Source organism: Lepidothrix coronata, unplaced genomic scaffold, assembly GCF_001604755.1.
Source record: "Lepidothrix coronata isolate B3197 unplaced genomic scaffold, Lepidothrix_coronata-1.0 Scaffold51, whole genome shotgun sequence".
Taxonomy (NCBI): Eukaryota; Metazoa; Chordata; class Aves; order Passeriformes; family Pipridae; genus Lepidothrix; species Lepidothrix coronata.
In genome coordinates this window covers 1,325,624-1,351,675 of record NW_016690231.1, presented here as the reverse complement: position 1 = coordinate 1,351,675, position 26,052 = coordinate 1,325,624, and the positions used below count along the sequence as shown (strand labels likewise).

The 26,052-nt window shown below is 40.3% G+C and overlaps 1 protein-coding gene across 1 annotated transcript; it reads left to right on the top strand.

The window, feature by feature from the left end:
• The first annotated feature begins 382 nt into the window (after positions 1-382).
• CHFR (checkpoint with forkhead and ring finger domains, E3 ubiquitin protein ligase) lies at positions 383-22,976 on the top strand. Its single transcript, XM_017815592.1, has 18 exons — positions 383-461; positions 843-987; positions 3,061-3,160; positions 8,257-8,366; positions 9,896-9,955; positions 10,109-10,321; positions 10,807-11,022; positions 11,319-11,475; positions 11,704-11,858; positions 12,364-12,526; positions 13,401-13,543; positions 13,894-14,013; positions 14,323-14,406; positions 15,123-15,193; positions 16,098-16,185; positions 16,363-16,470; positions 17,563-17,635; positions 19,798-22,976. Exons 2-18 carry the CDS (start codon positions 855-857, stop codon positions 19,838-19,840), a joined length of 2,037 nt encoding a protein of 678 aa, XP_017671081.1. The 5' UTR covers positions 383-461; positions 843-854; the 3' UTR covers positions 19,841-22,976.
• The last annotated feature ends 3,076 nt before the right edge of the window (positions 22,977-26,052 follow it).

The window sequence follows — 26,052 nt, the reverse complement described above, 5'->3', positions numbered from 1 at the left end:
ACACCAAGTATGTTCCTTTAATGTAGCCGCTGCTGATAAACTAATAACTCTTCAACATCGAGGATCTGAACTAAATTTGCTGCACGTGGTGATATGTGACCCCGCTATCGCGGGACAGGCGGCTGCCGGCACACACAACCCTCTGTGAAGGAATCCACGTGCCCGCAGCAAAGATGGCGGCGAGCGCCTTGTCCCGCCTGCGAGCCTGCCCTGACCCAACATGTCCGCCGGGGCGTCCCCGCCGCCTCAGCCCCTCGGCGGGCCCGCTTTCTCCTATGGGCGGCGGCGCGGCGCGGCCTCACCGGATGCGGAGCCGCTCCAGCCGGCGCGTCTCGGTGGTAGGCGGCGGAAGTCCCGCCCCTCCCGGGCGCGCTGGCCAATGGGCGCGCTGGCCCCGCCCCGTGCGCATCAGCTGATGGGGCGCCGTCTGTTGACAGGAGCCGCCCGGGCCCGGCGCTGGAGTGAGAGCGGGGACGGGAACGGGGAGGGAGCGGGGACGGAGCGGGGGCGCCGCGCCCCCGGGCATCGCCCCTGCCCCGCGGGGGAGGGAGCGGACGGACAGACAGACAGACAGACAGACGGAGCCGGCTCAGCTCGCCCCCCCCGGGCAGGGAGCGGCCCAGCGGGGTGGGGGCGCAGGGAAGGCGGCGGGCTGGCTGCGGGGGGCCGAGGGGAGGGAGGGAAGGATTTCCAGCCCCGCACAAAAGGAAGCGGCCGGGCAGGGGCCGGGGCAGCCCCGGGGGTGCGGGGCAGCGGCGCGGGGGGCCCGGCCCCTCCCTGAGCCCTCCCCGGGCGCTGCGTGATGGTGGGGCGTGGGTTGGCTTTGTTTGTGTTTTTGTCAGATGTGAATCCAAATGGAGCGGTCGGAAGGAGGCGAGCAGAGCCAGCAGCCGCAGCCCTGGGGGAAGCTGACCCGGCTGGGCGCTGAGGGGGCAGAGCCGCACGTCCTGCTGCTGAAAAGGGAATGGACCATCGGGCGGAAGAAAGGTGGGACAGGGAAGAGAGGTGTTCGTGGGACAGCAGGGATACCCCCTCCTGGCCTTTAAAACACAGGAAGGTGCTCTGAAACTAGCTGGGTTTGGTGCTTTCAGCTCTTGGAGGTGCTTGCCAGGCCATCCCATATTCCTAATTTACTTCTTGGTTGTGTGAAGTAGTTTTTCTTGGTTATGTGAAGAAGTAGTTTCATGCCGACCTTTCCTTTTTCACTAGCTTGGGACACTGGTACGTTTAAAGTGAATATGCCTTTTAGCTTGGCTGGCTGTGGCTCTTTGTACAAATAAGGAAGAATGGTTGTTGATTCAGGAGAGTTTCTGTGCACCAGCCCTGTTTACGTTCTCATTTCATTTCTGTGGTTAAAATAAGTTGGAACTGCCATGCAAAATGCTTCTGCTTCACAGAAAAGAAAACACCCACATAAAAGCCCTTAATTCTTTTGGCCATATAAAGGCTGCCAGCAAGTACTGAAAGTTTCTGTGAGAGTGGATTTGAAAGCTTTATTCCCAGAGTCTAAGGCTTTTACTGTGTGCCTTTATTTTAAAGGATTTCGTGCTTACTGTATATGAAACAATCATTGAAGTGTTTTAAGTTTTTTACTCTGCCCTGACTGGAGTAATTTTCTTTTTCCTGTTTATCAGTTCAAGCAATTTGGCTGATCAGTCACATCCTGTAAATAGTCTTGAACAAACACCTGATGCTACAGCTCTGTTAGAAGTTCAGATAGTGTATTGTAAGAAAAACATTTTGCCAATTTACATTTGGTGATAGATATTGAGATTGCTTATCGTTAAGCCGTTGCTAAATTCTTCAAATTAATGTCTAGTTGAGAGTGATCTTGCAGAAAAAAAAAGATGAATTTTTGCATTTTCTTTTGCTTTTGTAACTATTAGCTAATGTATTCATAAAATGAATGGTTACAAATTTTTGGTCATAAGTTCTGCTTATAAAATCTTCAGGAGCATTAGAATTGCTTGTTCAGAGCATTTTGTCCTTCTGCTGCCATGTGACAGTCTAACTCTGTAAAACAGAATGGAAATGGTGGCCTCTCCTGAATCAGATTTAATCTGCTTGTTTTCAGTGGGTTTCCCAGCATCACAAGTTGTGTGGGAACAGTAGTTGTTGCTTCTTCCTTGAATAGTATGAGTAGACTGGTGATGAACCATTCCCTGCACGTGTAGTGGCTGCTGCTTTCCTTCTGGACACGTTTGGGAAGGCTGAGATCAGTGCACCCACAGTGTGAATAGGTGGAAGGGAACCATGGTTGTTAATTGTAATTCTTGTGTAAGCAAGTGCTTTGAGTAATCTGTGAGAGAGATCAGTGGGAAAATTGAGTGTTGCCTTGAACATTCAGCATTAAAGTGAAGTAAAAAGACAAGATCTGGTCAGAGCCCTGGAGTCGTAGGCAGGAAGGTTTATATCACATCAACATTGTCATGACACTTCTCCTGTGTATCTGTAAATCTTAGCCCTGGATTTGAGATTCTTTTCAGCTTTATTAACATAATAGTGTTGTCAACAGCAATGAGGAAAATTTTCCTATTTAAACACAAACAAAAGAAAAAGGCTGTAAGATAAGAAAGTGATACTTTTCTGTTTATCAGCTCTTGGTTCCTACTACTCCCCCCAGTATACCAGAATGAAACAGAAGTAAAATCCAATGAAACAGTATCACAATGATGTGAGAAAAGAGCTGGGTGCTCTGTGATGTGTGCCTTTAGGATTTGGATTGAACACTTCCAATGTTTGTGAGTTTATTTCTGTACAAGTCTAGAAAGAGCTGTTATAATTTGTTTTCCACCTGTGAGGGCTACATCTTGGGGGGGAGGGAACTGAAATATCTTCAGAAGTTTGAAATAAGTTTATATCAGCACATGGGTCTATCTCACCACTTGTATTCCCGTATCACACAGTAGACTGTGTTGCTGTCTATGTGACAGTAGAAGTTTTGAACTATTGCAGATGTACATGAGTCAGTTTGTGTTGCATTTATAGCCATGTAGAATGCTGATCTGACTGTGTAATGTGTATTTTTAAGCACAATGGAAAATCTCCTTTCTTTTTAAGGTTGTGACTTGTCTTTCCCCGGCAACAAGTTGGTGTCTGGAGATCACTGTAAAATCACAGTGGATGAAGAATCTGGTCGAGTGTCATTGGAAGATACAAGGTTGGTTCTTCTGTGAGCTTCTAATCTTGTCTTCCTTTTAGTCTGTGAAGAAAAATCTGCTTTGTTGCTCGAAGCATCAATAGCTGGCCTTGCTCGAATTTATCAAGACCTTCCTTGTACCAGGTGACCCAAAACTAGATGTGATATTTAGATGTCGACTAATGAATTCCAAGTAAAGGGGAATAATAACCACTTTGCTTGAGGTTCAGACTGCACTCCTGTTAATCCAGCCCAGTGTGCTGTAGGCCTTCACCCCTGCCAGGGCAGGCTGCTGACTGAAGCCTAGGCAGAAGTCCAGGGGGTGAGATCTTGTGCTTAGTCATAAGATCCACCAGGAGCCCTCTCTGGGCAGTCTCTAACCTGCATGTGGTTATTCTGTCCCAGGTGCAGGACTTGGAGTTTGTCTGTGTGGAATGTCATGGCATTCCCATCTGCCCATTCCTCTGGCCAAAGTGCCCCTGGGGGCAGCCCAGCCCTGCCCCTGCTTTCTTGTCATCCACAAACTTGATGAGGGTGTATTTCCTCTCCTCTTCAAGGTTGTAGCTACAGGTATGTCCAGGATGTCCTGGATAGATTCCTGGAGGGATTATACTCCAAGAAGCTGTGGGAGAGAATGCTAAATTTTTGGGAAAAATAGAAGGCCTAGCTGGGATATCTAGGAAATGGCTTATAATTGTCATTCTCCGATACAATCCTAAATTTCAAGATGTTTCAAGCAACAAATTAAGCCATATTGGCTATCATGACAGTGTAGCTGTAAATCTAAGCTTGAGAAACTGTCCGTGGTAGAATTGGTTTAGACCAACAGTAGAATAAAACAAGCTTAATAACTTGTGCATAATGCAGAAGCATTCCTGCCTACTTTTTTTTTTTTTTCCCCTACCCACCGCCCCGAGGCAGAAAGTGCAGCTAGTAGAAAACTAACAAAGCCAAATTAAAGTTAATTTTCTGTGATATATTCATGAAAAGGTGAGGCTTGTTACCAGGTAGTAAAGCAGAAGGGCTGCACCCGTGGAGTACTGCCAGGGAGCTGCTGGTGCCTGGTACACCTCTGTACATCCAACAAAGAGGAGTAAGATCCTGTGTTTTGCCTCCTGTGAGTTGGTGTGAAGTGTGGCTGCCATGTGCTGAATCAAGAAACCAAAACTGCACAAGACTCTTCTGGGTCTTGCAGTGTTTGTGCCAAATATCAGATGAGTTCCAAAAAATCAAGCAGGCTGAAAGAAGATGATTTTTGGATGTTTAGGTTGGCAATACAGATGCCCAGAGTCCCAGAAAAATACTGCAGTGTCAGCTTTTTCTTCTCTGAAGTGGAAAACAGTTTGGAAAATTGCTGTGGTCAAGCTCAGATTTTTCTGGTGAAGAGGAATGCATTGAAGGAGGCAGCGGGTGTGGGACAGTGGGACTGAGTGGACTTTGTTTCTGTACTGTAGCTAACCCAGAGAGTATAATCAGATATATGTAGACAGGCAGCATTGGTTTCTGTCTCCCTGTTAGCATAGTGAGTTCTTGAATCTACTCTGGAAAGAATTACAATAAATTTGCAGGTGAAAGAAAGTGTGTAGAGAACTCAAAATTGTTGAGCAAATAGAAGTTTGGAAGTAACAGAAGCCAAGAGTTAGCAAATAGTACAATAATATACTCCCAGACTCACCCTTTTTTGGGATATGTTTCTGCTTTATTTTCCAAACCATGCACTGGTTGCTTTATTCTTCTTGGAAGAAAACAAATTATACAAGCTGACCTAACACAGTGGAGGCAGCAGTTGGCTTGCCCCAAGTAAAAGCAATTGTAAGATTCTCCATTTTGAAAAAGAAATTTTGAAGGCAACTAATGTAATTTATTTTTAAAGACGTCCTCTTTTTATCTTCTAGGAATTTTTTTAAAGATTGTAAGTAGTAAGTGATGTTTCAGAACAGAAAACTATTTACCCAAGGCTGATATTTCCTTTCTGTGGGTAAATTGGAGGTTGATCTGCGGTTGGTGTCCTTTCTGCTACTGACTTCTTCTCACCCTACCAGTCAAAACTATTTCCATGAATGTTAAAAGAATGGAAAATTACAGTACAGACAGGATTCTGTACCTTAAAAGACTTCAAAACTCATTTAAGTTTACAGTGTGTTTAGGATAATATACATTTAAATAGCTGATAACTATTGAAACTATTAACCCAGAAGCTTTAACATAAATCACAATCTTTTCCTGGATGGGAGTAATTATTAAAAAGTAACAGACTGGCATTTTTCTTGGAAGGATACCAAGGTATTTTGCAACACATGGGTAATTCACCTACTTCAAAAGTGAGCCTGTTCTGAGTGTTCACATCAATTCTGCACAGCAGTTGGGATTGGGAAGTAAAGGGAATTTATGGTTCATTAATGAAACTGTAGAGTCATCAACCACATTGGAATTGAGTCAAGGCCAGACTTTTTTTTTCTTCCACTCTTTAGAAAAGTGACATTGGGACCTTTTGTGACATTGTTTCACAGCACAGATGATTTATATCTGATAGTGCTGTTTTTCATCTCCTCTTGAAAAATTCTACAGCCAGTTGGCCTCAATTCAATATTAATTCCTAATGAATGGCCTTCATATTTGAGATTCTCATTGTAGTTTCTACTTATTTTATGGGAACCTTAATTTGAAACATCAGAGGAATGTGCAAATGTCACAATTTATCATGTGTGTCTGGTTGAAAAATACCCACAACATTAATCTGAAATGTCACCATATCTGTTAAAAGCCCCATGCTAAAGCCTGAAACTGGAAATAAAAAGCCAATATAATTATCTGGTGCAGTTGGATAATTTTTTCCCCTTTGATTATTGGCTGAGCTATAAATACAGCTGATTCAGTCTGCTAATGTAATGAAGAAAAGCTTATGGTTTTCTGTGTTAGGTGATATCAGTTTGTTCCTACTTCATTTGGGTCTGTGTGTGCCAAGTAATTCATTAGGCAGCTCTCACTGGAGTCTGTGTAGTGCAGAACTGAAAACATTTGCCTATTTGTAGTCAGTTGGCTGGTTTAGGGTGTTGTGTAGTTATTTCTGCAGCTTGCTTTGTGAAGCCAAGCCTGAGTGGTCACTAGATGTGTGATGTTTTGGGGTTTTATTCTTTTCTTTTTCCAAGAATACCTTAGTTGAGTTATTGTCCCCCATAACCATCTTGGAACTTTGCAGTCATGACAGAGAGATTTCGTAAAATACATCATTGTGACATATTTCCCCTGTGCTTAGTGAAATATTTGGGGTAGGAATTGCCTGTAGAAGCTAAACCTCGGTAAGAGACAAGTCTTGTTACTTGAGTTTAGCTGTCTGATTACATCTAGAACTCTTAGGGCATATGGGAGATTCATGCTTTGTTGTGCCTTCTGGAAAGGAGGTCAGATTTGATGTTTCCTAGTTTTGTTAAAGGACCTCTGACAGGTTCTAGGGGTTGGTGTAAGCTTTGCTGCTTCTTTGGCGATTGAAGGAGGCAAAATCTTCACTTCAACATAAGCTTTTTAATATGTTATCACTATCATCAATGTGAAATTAAAAATGAGTGTAGTTCCTAACAGACTGGCTAAAATTCTTTTTTCCTCTTAATTGCTAAACTTTGGTATTCATTTAGTGATTTCTCTGCTCTGCTGGTTCTTTGCTCCTCATGTCTTTCAGGCAAGTCGACATCTGTGTGCCTGAGGTTAAAAGACAAGCTTAAAATAGTTTTCTTGCTTGTGGGAGAAGCTTGAAGTTTCTTTAATAGAGCAAATACCAATATGACCCAAAGATTTTTGTTTGTTTCTTGATGTTTAAAGTAGCATTTTTATTTTTTTTTGTGATCATTTATGTTGGAATAGTTGATGCAACCAGGTAGATAGTGAAAGACAGTGGATGGTGAAAGCAATTGCAGCAGTAATGCCAAGAACTAATACCTAGGTCAGGACTTGTGCTAGTGACTCCAAAGGGCTTGCTTTCCCTTTGCTTTTTTAATGTCATTATTTTGACTCTGTGTCCAAAAAAAAGTCAACAGTACAAAGTTCTAGTTTTCTTTCTCTGCTCATGTTACTAAACGAGAAGAGAATTTCCCAGTTTGCTTTTTAAAAGAAGAAACAATGAGAAGGGAAGGCACTTTATTTCTAAATAAGCATCCCTGTCTAGGGAGGCACTGCCATGTCCTGGGCACAGGTGGTGCCTCCAGGAGGTGGCAGCACAGGTTTGCTGTTATTTCGTGCTGCAGCTCTGCCGAGGGGGAAAAGCAGATATTTTTATTTGGTTTATATTTGGTACCACTTGCTGAGATTTTGAATGGCTGAAGTCTGAAACTCGAAAGTGCTGCAGCCCTGAAGGAGGCTTATTGCAAGCGAACTGGAATTATTCAGTACTTGAATAACTTGGTTATAAAACATTAGTAGCTTGTGTGTACAACATCACCCACAGTAAAGGAGGTAAAGAAAATAATCGTCAATGCTCTGCATTTTCCTCTTCCCCAGTTTAATTTCTTCTACAAGTTTTTGATTTTTTTATTAGTATCAAAATAATTAATTCCAACTCATCTTTTAATATGCATAACTTTTTTCCACCTTACTGACTTCTCAGTTTTGAGTTGCAAACAGTCCAAGTAACCTCAGAATTTTAGTTTTTTCACTATTTGAAGGAAGAGGGGAGAAAAAATAATGCTGCATGGCATCCCCAAGTGCACAGGAAAAGTTCCTTTGTCACAGGATGTTTTAGGAGATTCCCAGTGTTACTTGGAAAACATAGCCCAGAACTTTTTGAATAGAACTCCTATTGCACCTTAGGGTTTTTTACTTAAAGGGTGGAGACTATTGTACAGAAACAATCCTCTAATTGTTTTGAGACAAATATCAGGGGTCTTTTGTCTGCCAACTATCACCTCTTTACCAGTAGCTGAAAATGAGCTTTGAAGTTTCAGTAGCTCTGCATTTCTGTCTTTGGGAGAATTTTTTTGTTTCTGGACTTTTTTTTTTTTTAATCCACTTACTTTTTGGGGGGTAGCCAATAATTTTTCTTCTTTAAAAGTATCTAGTGTTTTCCCTTCCTTCTCCCATCTAATTACAGAAACATTTATGCTGTTATCTTTTCTTTATCTTTACAGTACTAATGGAACAGTAATTAATAAACAGAAAGTGGTTAAGAAGCAGACATACCCATTACAGACTGGAGATGTGATCTATGTTGTTTACAGAAAAAATGAGCCAGAGAACAGTAAGTGAATATTTGTTAAATGGTATACTGAGTCATTTTCTTTTGAGTCATGAGAGAAAAGAAATATCAGTGTAATTAAAACAGAATTACTCAATTATAAGAGAAATAATTTGCTAATGTTTAAAAACAATTCTCTAGAGAAGAGGTCATAGATGTGCCAATTTTTACAGAGACAAGTCTGAGCAACTGTCTGAAATTGAAATGTGCCTAGAAGTAGTTTTGGTATAACTAATGCATGAAGTGGTAACTAATGAGGTTCTGATCACATGTCCAGTGCTTCTTTTAGAAGTCAAATTGCTGGGGTACTTAGTGATACTTTATATATCCCAGTGAAACAATTTTTGGCACCAGAAGGAAAGGCTGCAAAAGCTTTTTGTTTTGTGTGTGGTTTTTGGGGGGTTTTTGGGTGTGTTGGGTTTTTTTGTTTCAAAGAGGGAAGAGGCAAAATAGCCAGGGGGAGGTGGGGAAAGCCCTCCACTGTAAGTAGAATTAGTAAACCTGGAAAAATATTCTAGATACATACATACCACTGAAATACTTCCTTTCTGAAGTTGCTGTTAATTTATATATAGACAGATCAGACAGATTTATGCTGTCTGATGCAAATGTTACATGAAGCAGTGCTAAGCTGTGTGTTTCTGTCTGTATGGCTTGTTTATCTCACAGATCCTTTCTAAGTTGGCACCATTGCACTTGATGCTACTTAGATGAAATCACTTAGCCGATTTTCCAGGCACTTTGTAATGAACTGAATCACTGACTTCTGTGTGGGTTAACAAGTGTTTGAATTACCAAGCCTCCTGTTTTGCTTTTTCATCTTTGAAGACAGAGAAGAATTCAGATTTGAAGTGCCTATTTGGCCATTCTGAGTAGTTCTGAAGGAGACAATATTCTAACTTTTGATCAGAAAAGGGGTTGCTGCAAACTAAGAGAGTCTTTCTTGCTTGGAGGTGGTTGGAGATGCAAAAAGTAGCAAGTTAGGGGAATCTTTGGAGCCATATGAAGTAAGATGGAGAAGAAAAGGATATGAAGTTAATTTTATTGATAGATTCTAAATTAGTTTCTGGGTGAAACTTATGGCATGTTCTAATCTGTATTTTTGAGTTCATGTATCTCACAAAGAAATGAAATAATACTGATTGAAGAAGCTGAGAAGTGAGCTCAGAAATAACGAGCTTCTTCAAAGAACTTTGATTCAGTATGAGTAAAAATACAGTTTGTTCAGACACAGAGCAGATTTTAGGTTTAAGAAATGATTAAGCCTCTGGTTCCATGGCTGGCACAAGTTAAACATCACACAAAAGCTGCTCTGCCTGGTTTCCTGAGAAGAAAAGATCTTGCTGTGCAGCTCCTAATTGCCTCCTAAGTAGGAGTATTAACATGGTGCTGTTGAGGTGACCCCTCTTTTTTGTCAGACACTTTGGAGAAGCAGCCTCTAGTGAATAGAAGTTGTTTATGTGAGTTGTTTATGTGGGGGTTAGCAAATTTTTGTTTAAAGATTGTGATAAACATTATCTTATGTCTTTCAGATGTTGCTTATCTTTATGAATCCTTAAACACAAAAGGTGATGCAACTCAAGAACCAGTAGGTAAGGAAGTAATTCAAGATCCATGAAGAGGAGTTAAGCTCCAATGACTAATGTAACCCTCTTGAGAGAGTTTGATTCCTTGGAATTTTGAAGGCATGATATGGTGACTGTCACACAGATATTTTTCTTTCCTTTCCCCCCTTCCAACTGTAGAAGTTAATGTAGAAAACCAATGCCATGTGACCAAAGATACCTCAAGTACAGGAAGAAGTAATGATGAGACCCCAATTACCTCATCACAGTCATCTACTCAGTCTTGCTATGAGGAACCACAGCCATCTACTTCTACATCTAACCTCTTTAACGCTTCTTCTACCTCTCTTATTGAGTCTGCATCTGTTCAGCAGGATAATCCATCTACATCTGGTAAGAATTTTGTCAAGTACTGAAAGTTTGATATCCCATCAGCTGTTGCTCCAGTTTTGAATTTTAATAGAATGATCTATTACTCCTCTCTTGGTCTTTAGCATTTGCTTTGTAAAGTTCCAGTGAAAATACCAGGTGGATAAGTGCATTTTAACTTTCTCTCTATGAGCAGGCAGGGGTAAATCCTAATGGATGAGTAAAGCAATTGTGACTCTTAAGAATAAATACTCTACAATTTAAAGATGATTGGGGATTTTAAGCAGGGTTACACAACTAATAGGTTGTTTCTCCCCAGGTCTTGCAATTAGTCAGATTGGTTCAGAATGCATTTAGTAAGTTATGCAGACATTGCTTTTCTGCTGCCCTTTTTCCTGTTCAGATGTTTGGATTGATGCATGTGCCTCATAAGGGTTCGAGTACCTTTTGGTTTCACGTGTCCTATATTGCTATTAAGCCATGTCCATATTTCTGTTGTTGTTTTATAGGCTCACAATCCCCAGTTGTCACTCCTGTGCCTGCTTTCTCCATCTCAGAATCTGGGTGTGTAAGAGCACTGCACAACAAACACGAAAAGCTGGATATGAATGTTGAAACTTCTGCAATCCCTTCAGAAATCACTGACAAAGAAGAAGCAGAATTGGATTCTCAAAGAACAAGGGAGGAGGAAGTTTTGGAACCTGCAAAGAAGAAACTAAAAGGAGGCAAGTATACTACAGTATTGTGCAACCTAACCCCCACCCCCTCCAGACTGAATTAGAACAGCTGTCATCAGTCCTTCAGTTTGTTTCTTGCTTCTTCTGGTTTCTGGTCCAGTGAAAATAATGTCTTCAGTAGCAGAAGCTGTTGTGTGTAGAGCAAGAACCTCTAGTGGGACCATTGCCAGTGAACAGTGAATCAGTGTATATCTTTCAGGTCTTTTTTTAAGTACTTGAATAAAAATAAGTAACTTATTAAAAGCTTCAAAAACTATATCCTGTGGAATCTTCTGTCTTTGTAGACGAAGACACTTGTCCAGATCTTTCACCAGCACCTCCAAGTGAATGTATAATTAAAATTGGCTCTGAAGATGCAAAAACATCAAATGTGAAACCAGATAAGATGGAAGAAACATTAACTTGCATTATCTGCCAAGAACTGCTGCATGACTGTGTAAGGTATGTAAGAGTGACAAAAGCTGTAATCATGTGGTAATAATGCCCGAAATTCAGTGACAACTGTTTGAGGAGGTCAGGATAATGAGCATTTTCACAAGCCCTTCTGAGTCCCCTGTCCCCCACCTCATCTATATAGTCAAATCCATGCCAAACAGTTTTTTTGAGTGTTACGAATGGATCTGAAAAAATGAAATATTTATGTTTTGACTCCATTTGTTTCTTTTCCAGCTTGCAGCCCTGTATGCATACTTTTTGTGCTGCCTGCTACTCAGGGTGGATGGAAAGATCTTCCCTATGTCCAACTTGTCGTTGCCCAGTAGAACGTATTTGTAAAAATCACATATTGAACAACTTGGTTGAAGCTTATCTGATTCAGCATCCAGGCAAGTTGAACAGTGTGTGTAGCAGAATCCCTTGTATTTTCCACATGAGCTGCATAACTGATACATGCTCACACTTGTCTGTACAATACCTGTGTGTTTTATCACTCTGCTGTTTTCTCTGACATGGTTGTAAGAAAACAAGCGTAGTTAACATGACATAATGACTTGGGGAAGGTGATGTAATACTCTGAGTATGTAAGAATTCTTCATTTTAATTTGTTACTTAATTAAATCCACGTTCAAGTATATTTTTCAGAAGTATCTGATATCCTTCTTGTGATTAACTTCGATCATGGCCTCTTGAAAACAAAACTTAGGTTGCCTGAGAGTACATTTCATTAACAGAGAGGGGAGTTTAACTAAGATCTTCTAGAACTCTGTAATGCAAAACTGAGTTTTATGGAAATGGAAACACAGTAAACAGAGCCGTGTTAACAAAGTAGGGTGCAGGTAAAGGATGTGAGGTGTTTTTTTTGTTGAAATGTGGGTTTGGTTCTGGTGCCAGATAAGTGTCGCAACGAGGACGATGTTCGCAGCATGGACGCAAGAAACAAAATTACTCAAGACATGTTGCAGCCCAAGGTGCGCAGGTCTTTCTCAGACGAGGAGGGAAGTTCTGAAGACTTATTGGAGTTGTCAGATGTAGATAGTGAATCTTCAGATATCAGGTATGTCTACTTTTAGGTTGTGTTCCAAATTAGATGTACTTATGTTTGGATAAGCCCACAGGCTGAGCTGTTATTGCTGGTAGTGTTCCTGTGTTGATTGTCAGAATGAATCTGAGTTTTTTGTTTTCAGGTAAGTTCATTCTTAGCAGTAATTACCTTGGCAGTTCTACTGGCCATCCTACTGAACCTTGAGCAGTCAAAAAAAAAAGTTAAAATTAGAACTTCCCAGAAGTTCAGCAAGATTCAGTTTGTGACCAACAGTTCTATCCTGAACTGTGCAACAGCTCCATGTGAGATACGTGAAATTACCTTTTCCGCTTACAAATTGGCTGTTGCTGTAGAGAAGACAGGTTTCTGGCTAAGATCTTGTCAGGAGGTAAAGCAGTCCATGCCCTGTGAGTGCAGCTGCAATGGTTGTACTTTTTTATGTGTCTGGAATGTTGCCTTCACTGGGTGTAAGGTACTGAGGCAGCTGATGGAGATTCCCAAGTACCAAAATATCTCCTCTTTATTTCCAGCAGCAGTCACTTTTTGCTCGACGTCTGGAGGGGAATAGAAGAATTCTTCATGTAGATAATTATTCCAGCTTTGTACCTCTGTCTTTTGTTCATCTCACTTTCGGTCACATTGAGCACTTTTTTTTCCCCCCTCGTTTTTAAAACTGCTACTATAAACCCCCAAATTCTTATCTGTCCAACTGCAACAGTCTTCACAGCTGTGAGGTACTGAGTTATGTAAACTTCCATCTGTTACTGAATGAGGAAGTTCCAAATTTAAACTTTGAGAGTCTGACCAACCTTGTCTAGAATACAGATGTAAGTTATATGTGTGTTTGTTCAGTGTGATTTCCTGTGACTTTATTTTATTCTTTCAGTCAACCATATATAGTGTGCAGACAGTGCCCAGGGTATCGAAGACACTGTGTTCCAACTGTGCCTGGCACAGGCCAGGAGACAGAGGCAGGAGGAATGCAGGCACTGGGGGATGCACCATCAACATCTGCCAACTTCCCTGCAGGTCAGTGTCACGGCATCATCCCAGGAGTGTGGGACTGAAACACTACAACTCATATAACTGTTACAGAATCACAGAATGGTTTGGGTTGGAAGGGAGCCTGAAAGATTGTCTCCAGCTCCCCTGAACTGAGCAATGAGCTGTTATAACCCTGTGCTAAGTTATGAACTAATCGAGGTCACTCTCGTGGTACTGAGAGTAACACCATCACACCAGTGTCTTTGCAAATATCATGACATTTGACTCTAGTCTTGAGATTTTTATGTTGTTAATATTCACTAAGACTTCTAGTCCAGGTTGCAGTTGTGTACCTTGTTCAGTCTATCTTTTTTTTCCCTTTTGAACCCGTCTAGCTGTCCAGGAATATGTGTGTCCTGCTCAAGGAAGTCATGTAATATGCACCTGCTGCTTCCAGCCCATGCCTGACCGCAGAGCAGAGCGGGAGCAGAATCCTCATGTTGCTCCTCAGCAATGTGTGTACATTTTTCATCTTATTGTTTTAAATCTTGGCTGCAGAACTAACTCTCCTTACTTTTTATTAAATTTACTTTGAAGACTGTTTTTTAGATGGGTATTCTATATCTGAACTCTTGTAGAGACAGAGTAAAAGAATCTTGTTTTGTAGAATTTTATTCCTCTATAGAATGTACTTTAAATGAGAAAGTTGTACCTTTTTTAAGCCAAGTTTATCAGGGCTCTGTTGCTATTGATTTATAAAAACAGTAACTGTTGAGTTTTGTTGTGTGGAGGTCCTTACAGGGATTTTCTTTGTTATTTTACAGGTACAGTTTGTCTGCAACCCTTCTGTCACTTGTACTGGGGCTGCACTCGGATGGCATGTTTTGGCTGTTTGGCACCATTCTGTGGTATTGTGGAATAATCTGTTTCTTATGAGCCTGCTCACTTTGCAATAATGTCTGTCTGTCTTGAATTTTAGGTAATTTAAGAAATATACATTAATTTGTAGCACAGTCATGCAAAAAGAAACAAGAGCTGTGTCCTCACAGCACAAACACAAAAAGTTCAAGTGGTATGTGTCCTAACTCAGAGGGTTTAACTTTGTGTCTTCATACCAGATTGGGCTTAGAAACTATACTTGTTAAGCAAAATGCTTTTCCATATTAAAAATATGGTTTATTTCAGCCTAGGAAGAGAATCATACAAATCAGTGCAGGAGCACTGAACATCTGATGTTAACTGGTTAGAAAAGAGCCTCGCCCTCTTAAACATGCAGACTTCTAAAACTTAAGGTTTTAGACATTTTTTCCAGAACTAAATTGGAACAGCTGGAATGGTTTGGCTACAGTTTGAGGCTAATGCAATATGCTTTAGTAGCACTATTAATTTATGCAGCTTAGTTGTAGTGTTTGTGGACTAAAGGTGAAATTGTAAAATATCAATGTCTTATCTTTGCCAATGGAAGTTACATATCACATGCAGATGTTGAATGTAGTCCTGTGCTTGGTGCTCACATGAGCCTGTGCACGTTATTTCAGGCAACAGAAGAACCTTCAGAAAATGTGTGAGGGCCATGGGGGCGGGGGGAAGAAATAGTAACTTTTCTTCTTCTTTTTCTAATTAGAAATAAATCTTGGTGATAAGTGTTTAGATGGAGTCCTAAATAACAACCACTACGAGTCAGATATCCTAAAGGTAAGTTTAAAAATCACTGTGTGTGATAATAACAAATGTACAAGGTTTAAGATGTACTCACTGATGAAATGAAAGTTGTTGTGCTGCCCAACAGTTGCAGTGGCAGCTTTGTGTCACCTGCAGAACCTGATTCTAAAAGGCAGATTAAATGAACCCCAAGCGATCAGCTGGAGCAAAGTCACAGTTTGCTGTGTCTGCTTTGGAAGTATCTTGGAGTGTCTCTGTCACACCTATCTGTGTGAGAGGGCATCAGTTAACAACAGCAAAAATCACTTCCCTGGAATCCTGGTGTTTATTTTCTCCAATGTGTATGCCTGACAGGTTCCAAGAAGGCCAAAATTCTAGACCTGGTTCTGAATTTGAGTTTAAATGACTGGTAGACACACTGTAGAGTCCAGATATGTTTGGTTGTTATTGTTGGGGAAGCCAGTTTCTAAAGTCTAAGGTGTAACATCCAAAATATTAGTTAAGAGAAAAACAATTCACTAAAAATATGCCAGGAAAGCCAGGCCTGTTAAACGCTCTGTCCCAGACAAAATTTCACACTAAGTTGCATGGAAAAGATTTTGCTTATACCATAGCAGGGTTACCTAAGTTATGTAAGCTGTGTGAAATCTTGATTTGGGGTAAGGGAAAGTGTGACTGACGTGAATCTATTTGCAAACTTCTGGCAAAAGTGGGGGTTGTTCCTGGAAAAAAAAAAATGTAGTAGAAGGTTTTATTGGTGGTCTGAAAGTATCTTGATAATTAAGTTAAATATATTTCATATTTACTTGTAGTCAGCATCAACCCATTTTGAAAACCTAGTTAGATCTAGGTGTGGAAATATTTGAGAATAAATGGCTTGGTTACTCTTTAAGGTTGAAGGTTTTTCTAGAGTAAGCACTGAAGTTGCTCTTTTCAGGATTACCTGGCATCCAGGGGTCTGACATGGAAAAACATGTTAAACGAAAGCCTCTTAGCTCTTCAGAGAGGAGTTTTTATGTTGTCAGGTACGTGCTGTGTTCAGTTTGCATGTGTGTAACTCCTTGTCTGTACGTAACTCTAGTGTAATGTTACCAGGAGGTTTGGACTTCTGTGTGCATGGCAAGTGCTGTCCAGCCTCTTCAGTTCAATCTGATTTCTCAAGCCTTGCACTGACACTCTGCACAAACTGGTTTTGCCCCCAGATTACAGAATTACTGGGAACACAGTGCTTTGCTACTGTTGTGGCCTTCGCAGCTTCCGAGAACTCGCCTACCAGTACAGGCAGAATATTCCTGCTGCTGAACTGCCAGGTGGGGATTGTTTTGCACAGTAAGGGGGGAAAAGTCACTTAAAGTTAAGTAACATCAGTTTTATGTTTGTATCCATGTTCTCTTGGCCCTTTCATGTAGCCCAGTGCAAATCTCCTTACAGGGCTAATATCCCTTGCTGATTGCTTTACTTGTCAGCTGCTAAGCCTGTGTGTAGTTGTTGTCAGACTCCTGAGTGGAACCTTTTCTTTCAGTGTGATTTCTCATCTGTAGGATAAGTGTACCTGCAGAGCGAAAAGAGGACATCAGTAAAATCCAGGATATAGTCAACAGGAACTGACTATTCAGTTGCTGTAACTGAATTTATTTTCCCATTTAAACATAAAATGATGCACCTCTTGAACAATTCCACATCTTACCAGCTCTCAACTAGGAACAAGAATGCTTTCATTAACTAATTCTAGATCTGTTTGCATTTACAGTTTTAGTATAAAATAGCATGCAGCCAGGTGTACCTCCTTCAGACCTAAATCATTTGAAACAGAAGCTATTCCAACAGTTTGCTTTCATGTATTATTTTGTCCATGTAGTTCCTGTTGTTAACAACAGCTTCCCTGTCTTCAACTGTTGAGAACTCTGCTTCTGCTGCTGTGCAGAATGAGCAACAACCTGGTTTCTCCTTAATGTTGCTTTTCAGTTTAGAGTAAGGACCTGCTGGACAGCTGAGTTGTAATGTATGTGAAAGTAGGGGGAAAGCAACAAACTCTACCCAAATTAATAATTTTTCTCTTGTATGGAAATCTAGACAAATGCCCAGTGTCTTTAACTGTCAAGTCAGTCTCTCTTAAACTGAATGGTAAAACTTCAGTTGACAGCACCAAGAACCAAATCCTTTCATCATAAGTCTGCATGAGTTTAATATTCAAAATTAGTTTTTTGTCCCTCACAGAGTGTTTGCTTTGTTCCCAGTAAGGTGAACCAATATAGTTGTACCGGTGTTTTATGCCAATCCTGCCTTGTTTCTCTACAAAGCCTGCTCTGATGAGTAACCTCCATTAGCAGTGGCTTAATAATATAGATCACCTCATGAATGACTTTTTAAATAAATGTAGCATTTCATTTCTCTCCCTGCAGTGACTGTCACGTCCCGTCCCGACTGCTACTGGGGGCGCAACTGTCGAACTCAGGTCAAAGCACATCATGCCATGTAAGTCAGACACTGCACAGAGTGAGTTTGCTTTGTGTTTCTTTAAAAAAAAACACTAACAACAACCAAAAAAGCAACCTTTGACGTGCCAGGAATTGTGTGAGTAACACTGTTGCAGCATAAGGCAGAACTGGGTGAGCTTTGGGGATTTTGTTGCCATTTTTGTTTTTAGCACAGCTTTGAAATGAGCCCTTTGTGCATGTCAGAAGGGCACTGCCAGCACTTGTAAGTTGATGTAACCCATTGCTGACACTTCTTGAGTCTACTTTTGCACCCACTGGAGTGGAAGGAGTGCCTCTTTTTAGTGAAGTGCAGCTTACATTGAAGGGATAAATTGGTGGGAATAATTAGCAGCGAGAGAAGCTTAGAACATGTAACATAAACCACAGCAGGTTCCTAAGCAGTTCCTGGTTTTGGAGGAGTTTCTACGTCTTACAACCCTGACCCAAGGAATCTGGCATGTGTTGAAAGTGAAATACTGAGCCTGAAGAAAGATTAACCCTCTGCTTTTCAAGGGCACTTGGACTCTTGGTATCTGGTCACTTATGAGAAATGTTTTTCCAAAATAAATCAAGCTTCTTGATTAAAAAAAAAAAATCAAGGCCACTGGTGACCAATGCAGTTTTATTCTTATGAAAAGATGCAGATGTGGATTGACAAATATTAAAGACTCGTAAAACCAAAACAAAAATTTTCTACCTAGGAGCCAACTGGTTCCAGGGAGGGTTGAAAAATCCTTCTTGCTTTATGAATAATTCTCTAAATGCTCAGTGCAATTTAAGATAGAGGAGCAATTATCCCTTATTGAGAAATTGCCCTAATGAATAGTAGATTCTGCAGTATCTTTCTAATGTTGCAATGTACATACACACTTAGCATAATTCCTTTAATATTTCAGGTACTGTGGGTTGAAAATAACCAGTCTGTACATCTCAGGCAAGCAGATCATAAGACAGACTTGTAAAATATTCATCGGCAGTCTCTTACAAATTCAGAGGGTTTTACCAAATAGCTTTCAAAAATAATTTTGGATTTAAGTTGCAGATGTAATTTGAAGTACCACAGCTATCTGTAAGTTCACATTACAGGACTGTCTGTGTTCCCAGAGGAGATTCTGTTTTGAAATGTTAGAGTTAATTCAATGTCAAAGTACTCACTGTGTGTCTTTGGTCATATTGTGGGGGATAATTTCATCTAGAATAGAAATGACTCAGGGTTTTTCTTTCCTTTTTTTTCCTCTCTTTTTTTTAATTTATCTTTTCTTTCAAGCATCAGCTGTTCCTAGAACTCTACTGGCTGCTGCTCTTATTTCCTAAATTCCACAAAAGCAAACAGTCTTGTCATACTGCTCCTAAATACCCAGTTAAGTTTTTTTTAATTGAGCTAAACTGTTTTGCTGAGTAGTTTCGTTATGTCAGCAAGGTTCTTGTAATCTTTGATCTAATTCAGCAAGAGGGGGAAAATTCGTGGTCCCCTTGACATCATCTCCCCAGGTACACACACACTCAGCACCCCACTCCTGTTTCACTTGTGTGTCAGGGGACACAAAACCCCAGTCAGAGAAAAACAAAGAATGAACAGTGAGAGGTTTTTGAGAATTGGGAAGAAGTGCCTTGTACAAAAACTGTGTTATCTGTTTAATCCCTGAAGACAGGCTTGCCATTCCCATAAAACTTACATAATACAGGCTGAGAAAAACTTCTTCTTTCCAGAAGATTCTGAGCCATTGAGAGAACACATTTGTGTTGAAATGTATCCTTAGCCTGGTTAATGCCAGTTCTTAGTGACTGGTGTAATGCTGTCTGCTAAAAATTGCTAATATCTTGCAGGGGAAAATTAACTCACCAACTCCTGGTTTAGTTGCCTTCTGGGTTTAAGTATGCAGAAGTATAGGGGAATGTTTAATAACAGGGGTTTTGTGTGCACAAGAAAATTAACAAGGGTTGGGCACGAGAGATGTTGAAAATCCTGTTACACATAACGTGGTAATAGAGTACAACATAATCAGGTTCTGAAAAACAGGTATTTTAGTGTGTGAATGTTCTGCTTTAAACTGTTTAATATTTAAAGTATCCTGTGAAAGATGATGACTTGCTTTTGTTGCCTGACTTCTGAGAACTTCTGTTACATTTTAATACTTGTTGTTTTTATTTTATTTTCAGGAAATTCAATCACATTTGTGAGCAAACACGATTCAAGAACTGAATACCTGTAGTCTGTAGAGGGGGGACAAAAACCTCTTATACTGCTTGTACAGTTTAAGGTTTCAGGGGATCTTCTCAGTTCCCCCATAGCAGGGAATCAATGATTTTTGCATCAGGTAGTCTGATGTGAAATTTTTAATTTGTAGAATTTTACAGCTGTACATGAATAAGGTAGATTTTTTTTTTCCCAAGATAGTCCAGCAGGCATTGCATTCCATCCTCATGACTACAGTGTCCCTGTGTCACTTCAGTGAAGAACACAAACAGAAATCACCCACACAAAACCCAGCCATATCTTGGGATGACCTAAGAATAAGGAGTGTATTTGCACTACTTGTGGAGAAACTAAGGAAAATCGTTAGACTTAAAATAGAGAAGTTTTGTAAAAGTATCTGATGGGTATTTCAAGAGCCATTAATATTTAAGAAGGAAATTGTCAGTGGATATTTGTAACTGCATTTTGTGGTAGTCTGATCTTTCGTTGCTGCCCATTGCATTTGGGCTGGAAACCTCATGAATGCTCATTCAAAAAAATCCATCCATTAAACAGCTGTTTCAACTTAAAGCTCTTACCATATGTGCAGTGTTACAGTGGAAGTAGGACAGTTTCTTTTCTTAGTTTAGACATGTTGATGTTTTTATTCACATGAAATTACAAAAAGAATTGCACAAAAGTTTGAAAATCACGTTTAAAGTTGGGGTAATACTTGAAGCAGAACAGACTTCTGCTACTATTACTTCTGTATTGTTTTATATCAGAAGACCAAACAGTGCTTTTGACATAGAGCAGCCAGTAGGACACACTGGTTCCTTTTTTTGTATTTCTTTTTTGGTTTGATACCGTGTGCTAAATATGTACCTCTGCAATGCAGCTGTTCTCTAGCATGCATACACTGGTGAAAATGTAGAAAAAGCTATAATTTAAAACAGAATATAGCAGCTTTACTGGAAGGAACAATCTTACACAAAATAAGTCAGTTTGGACAAATTGTAGCAATATGGAGGCATTTCTGGATAGGGGTAGAGATAGGGATGATGAAGGGGAACGCTGGTGTCACTGACATAATAAATGTAGATTTTTTTTTTTCATGCCTTCTGCAGAGCTCATTCAGGAGATGTCCCAAGTGTCATTAAAAATAAGAAAAATCCCCCTCCTTCCCCTCCCCCCAAATTGATATGATCTAATCTGGTTCATCATAATCTGATTTATAATGTTGACAAGCCTCAACTGGGACCAATTTTTCCTTTTACATCATGCCTAGAAGAGTGAAGCAGAATGAGAAGAAAGCATACAAAGTTACCTCTGTAGATACCATGTTGTTTTTGAGTATGCCTTATTTTATGAGCAGGATTTCTACTTGGGTGTTAAAAAGTGCACACACGATATCTTGTGATGTAACGGAGCACAAATGATGCAGCACATCATGTCCACTGGTTGCAGTGAATTAAACAACTATTTCCAGCAATGCACATGTTAATATGAATGCTAATTAGAATTATGTCTCTCTGTTCAGATTTTTATTTTTTAAAATAGCAGTTGCAAGGATGGGTCTGTTGACCATGCCTGTATGCTATTAAAATACACTTTGGCGTGGACTTCTTTTCCTAATCTCTGGGCATTTTCTCCTGTGAGTAGGATTGAAGTTGGATCTGGAATATTACTTGAAACTTCTTTTAACAACAACAAGTGTGTTTCTGTCTTTTAGTATTATTAACAATGTTCTGTTGCTTCTGTATTTGTATTTTATGTTTAGAATTTTTAATGGTTATTGTATCTTCTCAGGACAACCATTCCCAGCTGGTTTTGATCTCATTTTCATCTCTGGCTGTGCATGTAGCAAATTGAGTGCAGTTGTGGAGATCAAGCCTTTGCACATTATATGCAGAAATGTGCTTTGCATTCCCATTCACCACTCCCACACCCCAGATGGGCTCTCAGCATAGGCTTGTCCCTGTTCTAGTGTTCAAGCCTCTTGTGCTGAAGTTTGTTTGTTGGTCCAGAGTAATGTGCCTGCAGTACAATGTACAACCTGCCTTGCACTTACTCCAGTTGTGTTTGTACAGGGGTGTTTTGTGTGACTGTAAGAAAAAAAAACTAGGGGGGAAAACCAATCAACAGAACTTGTGCTTAACATCTAAACTACCTGTGCAGTAGATGCTCTTCAGATTCCTTTTATAAACCCCTCTTCCTTTTCCCTGTCACAGGTCATTAATCTGCCTTTCTATGCATTTAGGGTTGCGGTAGTGCAATGGAATGAAGGGATTCTTTTATTTTTTTTTCACTTATATTGTACCAGGAAGAGATCAGAAATTAACTTGCAGATAGGGAGGGTGAATAAATCCTGATCTTTATATGCTCTTAAGTAAGTAAGAGTATCTGTCATGGGTATTACATACTCTACATTAGACCTTTTCAAATGTATGTTTACCAGGTGATAGTTAATGTGATAAATGTATGAACTATGCTTGGTGTAATTGTTTAAATACTGTAAAGGTGCAGCATATTTTTAACCTGTCTAAAGCACATCCCCACCTCCTTTATAAGAGATGTTTGGAAGCTGAGCATGAAACGTGGTAGAATAGCTGTGGAAACCGAGGTGCTTATGATAGGATTTGACATAGTGGTGAACAAGGTATATATAGTCTCTCTCTTTGAAGAAGTTCTTTTATAAAGAAGGTGGAGAGTAGTTCTTCCAGTTCTCTTTTGTGATTTATTTTTTTCCTGAACTAAGAACTTATTAATTAAAAAAAAAAAAAAAAAAAGTTGTCCGTTTCTGTTTCTCTTGTGTCTGTCCCCTCCCCACAGAAATGGATGTAGGCAGCACTTTGCTGATGCCTGGTCATAAGCATGTTAGTTATTTGAATGCTGGGGTTTTACAAGTGAATATCATCCCTGAACTTGTAGTTACTGAAAATTACAGGAGTTTGTCACATGATATTGCAAAGGGGCATCAGTTGTCTCTACAAGATTTATAATGAATAAGCAAAATTAAGATGGCTTCAAGATGCTAACAAATAAAAAGGTTTGCTACTTCTTAGAAAGTAGATGCTATTTTAAATTCTTGCAACACCATGAACTCTGAAGTGACAAGCATTATACCAGTGTGGACTTAACAGCAGGCTAGAGGAAATGATTGTCATATTGTGTTCATATTTGCAACCATCTAATTTGTATAAATTATAAGGTTTCAAATGGCTATTGTTAATAGAACTTTTGCTGAATAGAACTTTTCCCTTGCTGAGTAAATAGGAGGACTTGTCTGTACCCTGTTGTCTCTGAGGTGGAAGACTGATGCCAGGGTTGTTAAGCTTCAAATTGCAGTTCAGCATCCCAGGATTTTTGTGCTGCTGCCATTCCCATACTTGAAGCTGGAAACCATTTAATGTTTGTGGCTAATCTGTGTTACTGCTCTTAAACCAGCAGTCATTTGTTCTTCAGACTAAATTTAAATGAAATTCAAGTAGCATAAAAGTGAGAACACTGTGTTATTCTGTGTACCATGAAGTCAAGCTGATAGACCTTAAAACTGGTAGTTTTGGCTCGTCCTGCACTTCCATTGGTGGGTTTAAATGTTTTATGCTCCGTTATATCAACAAATGACCTTTAACTAGTTTGAGGACGCTGCTGGTTTTGGATTGATGCTCTATTGAGTGATCTGTTCTGGCACAGCACAAGCTCTTCCTCTGTGCAGAATGAGGAAGGGTGGTGGTGTGATGGGAGAGGCAGTTCAAGGTCTGGCCCTTGGCAGCTGCTCCCAGGCTGATCCCAACAGTCCATGGCAATCCCAGCCCCTCGGTGTGGCTCAAGTAGTTGAAGCAGCAATTTTAGAGGATAATTTGTTTGAACTCTGATACTGTTTTCATTGAATTTGATAGGGAAATATTGATATTTGGCACTCCAGGGTTAATCATTAGCTCTTCATTCAGCAAGCAGAACACATCCATTTTGTATCAATGTCTGGTCTTCAGCAGAGCTGGGGAGGGCAGATGGCTTAGCCTGCAGCAAGAGCTGAGGGACATAAGTCGATTCAAGCAAAAGGAGTTAGGAATTTGGGAAGAGAATGCTTAATTCCAAATTATGCTCTGAAAATCAGGTTTCCTGTGGCCCCTGAGAACTTTCTGCTGGAAAGGGGCCTTATTTTGTACAGTCTGCCCTCTTGAAAGTAAATCAACAGTCCCTGGAAGGTAGGAAAAGGATCTCTTGAACATGTGGGGATTTTGCATTTTTTCCACCTATTTTGTCTAACATTTTTTCTGCATGATATTTGGGAGCTGAAATACCACTTACACAATTCCAAGGAATAACTTCTGAAGAAAACTAATTATACTATTTCCCACAGCAATGCTTAATATGCAAAGATTGCTTCTAAATCTGCTTTCCAGGTCATCCCTCTTTTCTTCACACTTCCATTTTGACTTTCAATGAGGTAATTTCACCCTTAAGCTCATTAGTTTCCATAGGAAATGAATTATAAAAAATGCTAAGTGTGCCATATGAGGTTTAACATCAAAGACATTTCTAGACAGACCATGAATATATGTTGAAGCTGTATTTGGTCTCTGTTGGGTATCCTTTTCAGTGCTGCTGAGTTTCACTTGCTTTCGTTAGGTAAGTGTTGGCTTAGGACTTAACTTTTTTTTTTTTTCCTTGCAATCCAAATTAATCTTTAGTTGTTTAGAATAAAACCGACTGACTGGACTATTTGAGTCAAATGTGTTTTGTTAGTGCCCATGTGCTGCCCTCATGAGGAAAAAAAAAACCAAAGGAGTTTTGAGTAGAAAGCTTTGTAAGCAACTGCTCTTAAAGGAAAGTTAATTTTCTGAAAGGAAGCCTCAGTTTATGTTTCACTAATAAGTGGATTTTTCTTGCTGAATGCTACTCTGAATCCTCCAAGTTAGGATGTATTACCTGCATGCTAAATCCACTGGATTGTTTGCCCTTTGAGCCTCCATTTCCCAACCATTTTAAGTACCTGACAGTAAGGAGCCTGGCACACAGGATTCTTGTCAGCCTGTATACTTCAAGCTTTTATTTTGAAACTGTGTTTGAAAAATGAAAACATAGGGAATGCCTGCATATTTTTATCCTATTTAATCTACCTAACACATTATCTAGAGGGATTGCCTAGCACATTCCAAAATAATAATTTTTAAAAAAAAAGGTGCACACTATTCAAACACAGTTTTGCTGAAAAGAATACTTCTCTTTGTTAGCTCCATAACATTTTTGTGACATTTTGTTGTGATTGAAATGATTTTCCTCCTCTTCAGTGAGTGTTCAGCATGTTTATCCCATTTGCTGCTTGGTTACAATATGCAGAATGGCACAGCAAACTGACTGCCCTGCACAAAGCTAAAACTGAACCTGAGCCCCTGCATGAGGGATGAGGATTTCTGTCATTGCAAGTGGCAGCAGAGCTCTCTGAAATAATAATAGCTGTCAGGAACAAAACAAATGCCATAAGTAATACTATTTAAAAAGTAATCCCAGTCAATATTTACAGCTGAGAGTATTAGAGCACTTTATTCCACTTTCAGAATGTCAACTTTGCACTGTGACTTTCTTGAAGAGTTTGGGTGGAAGCCGTTTGTGTTCCTGGGTGGGGGAGAAAAACATGAGAACTTGTTGCTTTAGCTGTAAGAGGAAGAAAATATTTTATACATTCTTTGGAGGTTCAGAATAAAACCCAACTATCTCTTTAGCAGTTGTGATCTGCCAAAGGAAAAAAACAACTTCAAAAGGCAAGTCAGGAACTGGAGTCTCCCCGGGGGCTCTCCAGGGCTGACCTGGCAGGGGGGGTCTCTGTGTACCTGCAGCACCTGCAGGCATTGGGCTTCAGCATCTCCTGGTGCCAGAAGGCATCACCTTGGAACAGTTGGTAAATCAGCCCCGTCTGTTCTGGGAACAGGCAGCATATTGCAATATTCATCAATATTGCATATTCATCAGGAGGAGGGCTCTCTGCACATGGATCTGTGGACACTGCACAGTCTGATGTCTCTGTAGTTGGCCCTGTGCTGCTGCACTGGTGGAAGGGGCACGCAGGGGTCAGACAAGCAGGATGTGAAAGGAAAGCCAACTCCCCCAGAACCCCCCGGCAGAACCTGCACCTACTTAGCCAAATCTGCTCTTTGGTTGCACAACAGGTAGGAGGGGAGGTCAGTGTAAACAACCAGCTCCTCTGAAATCTGGCTCAGCTACTGAGGAGAAGT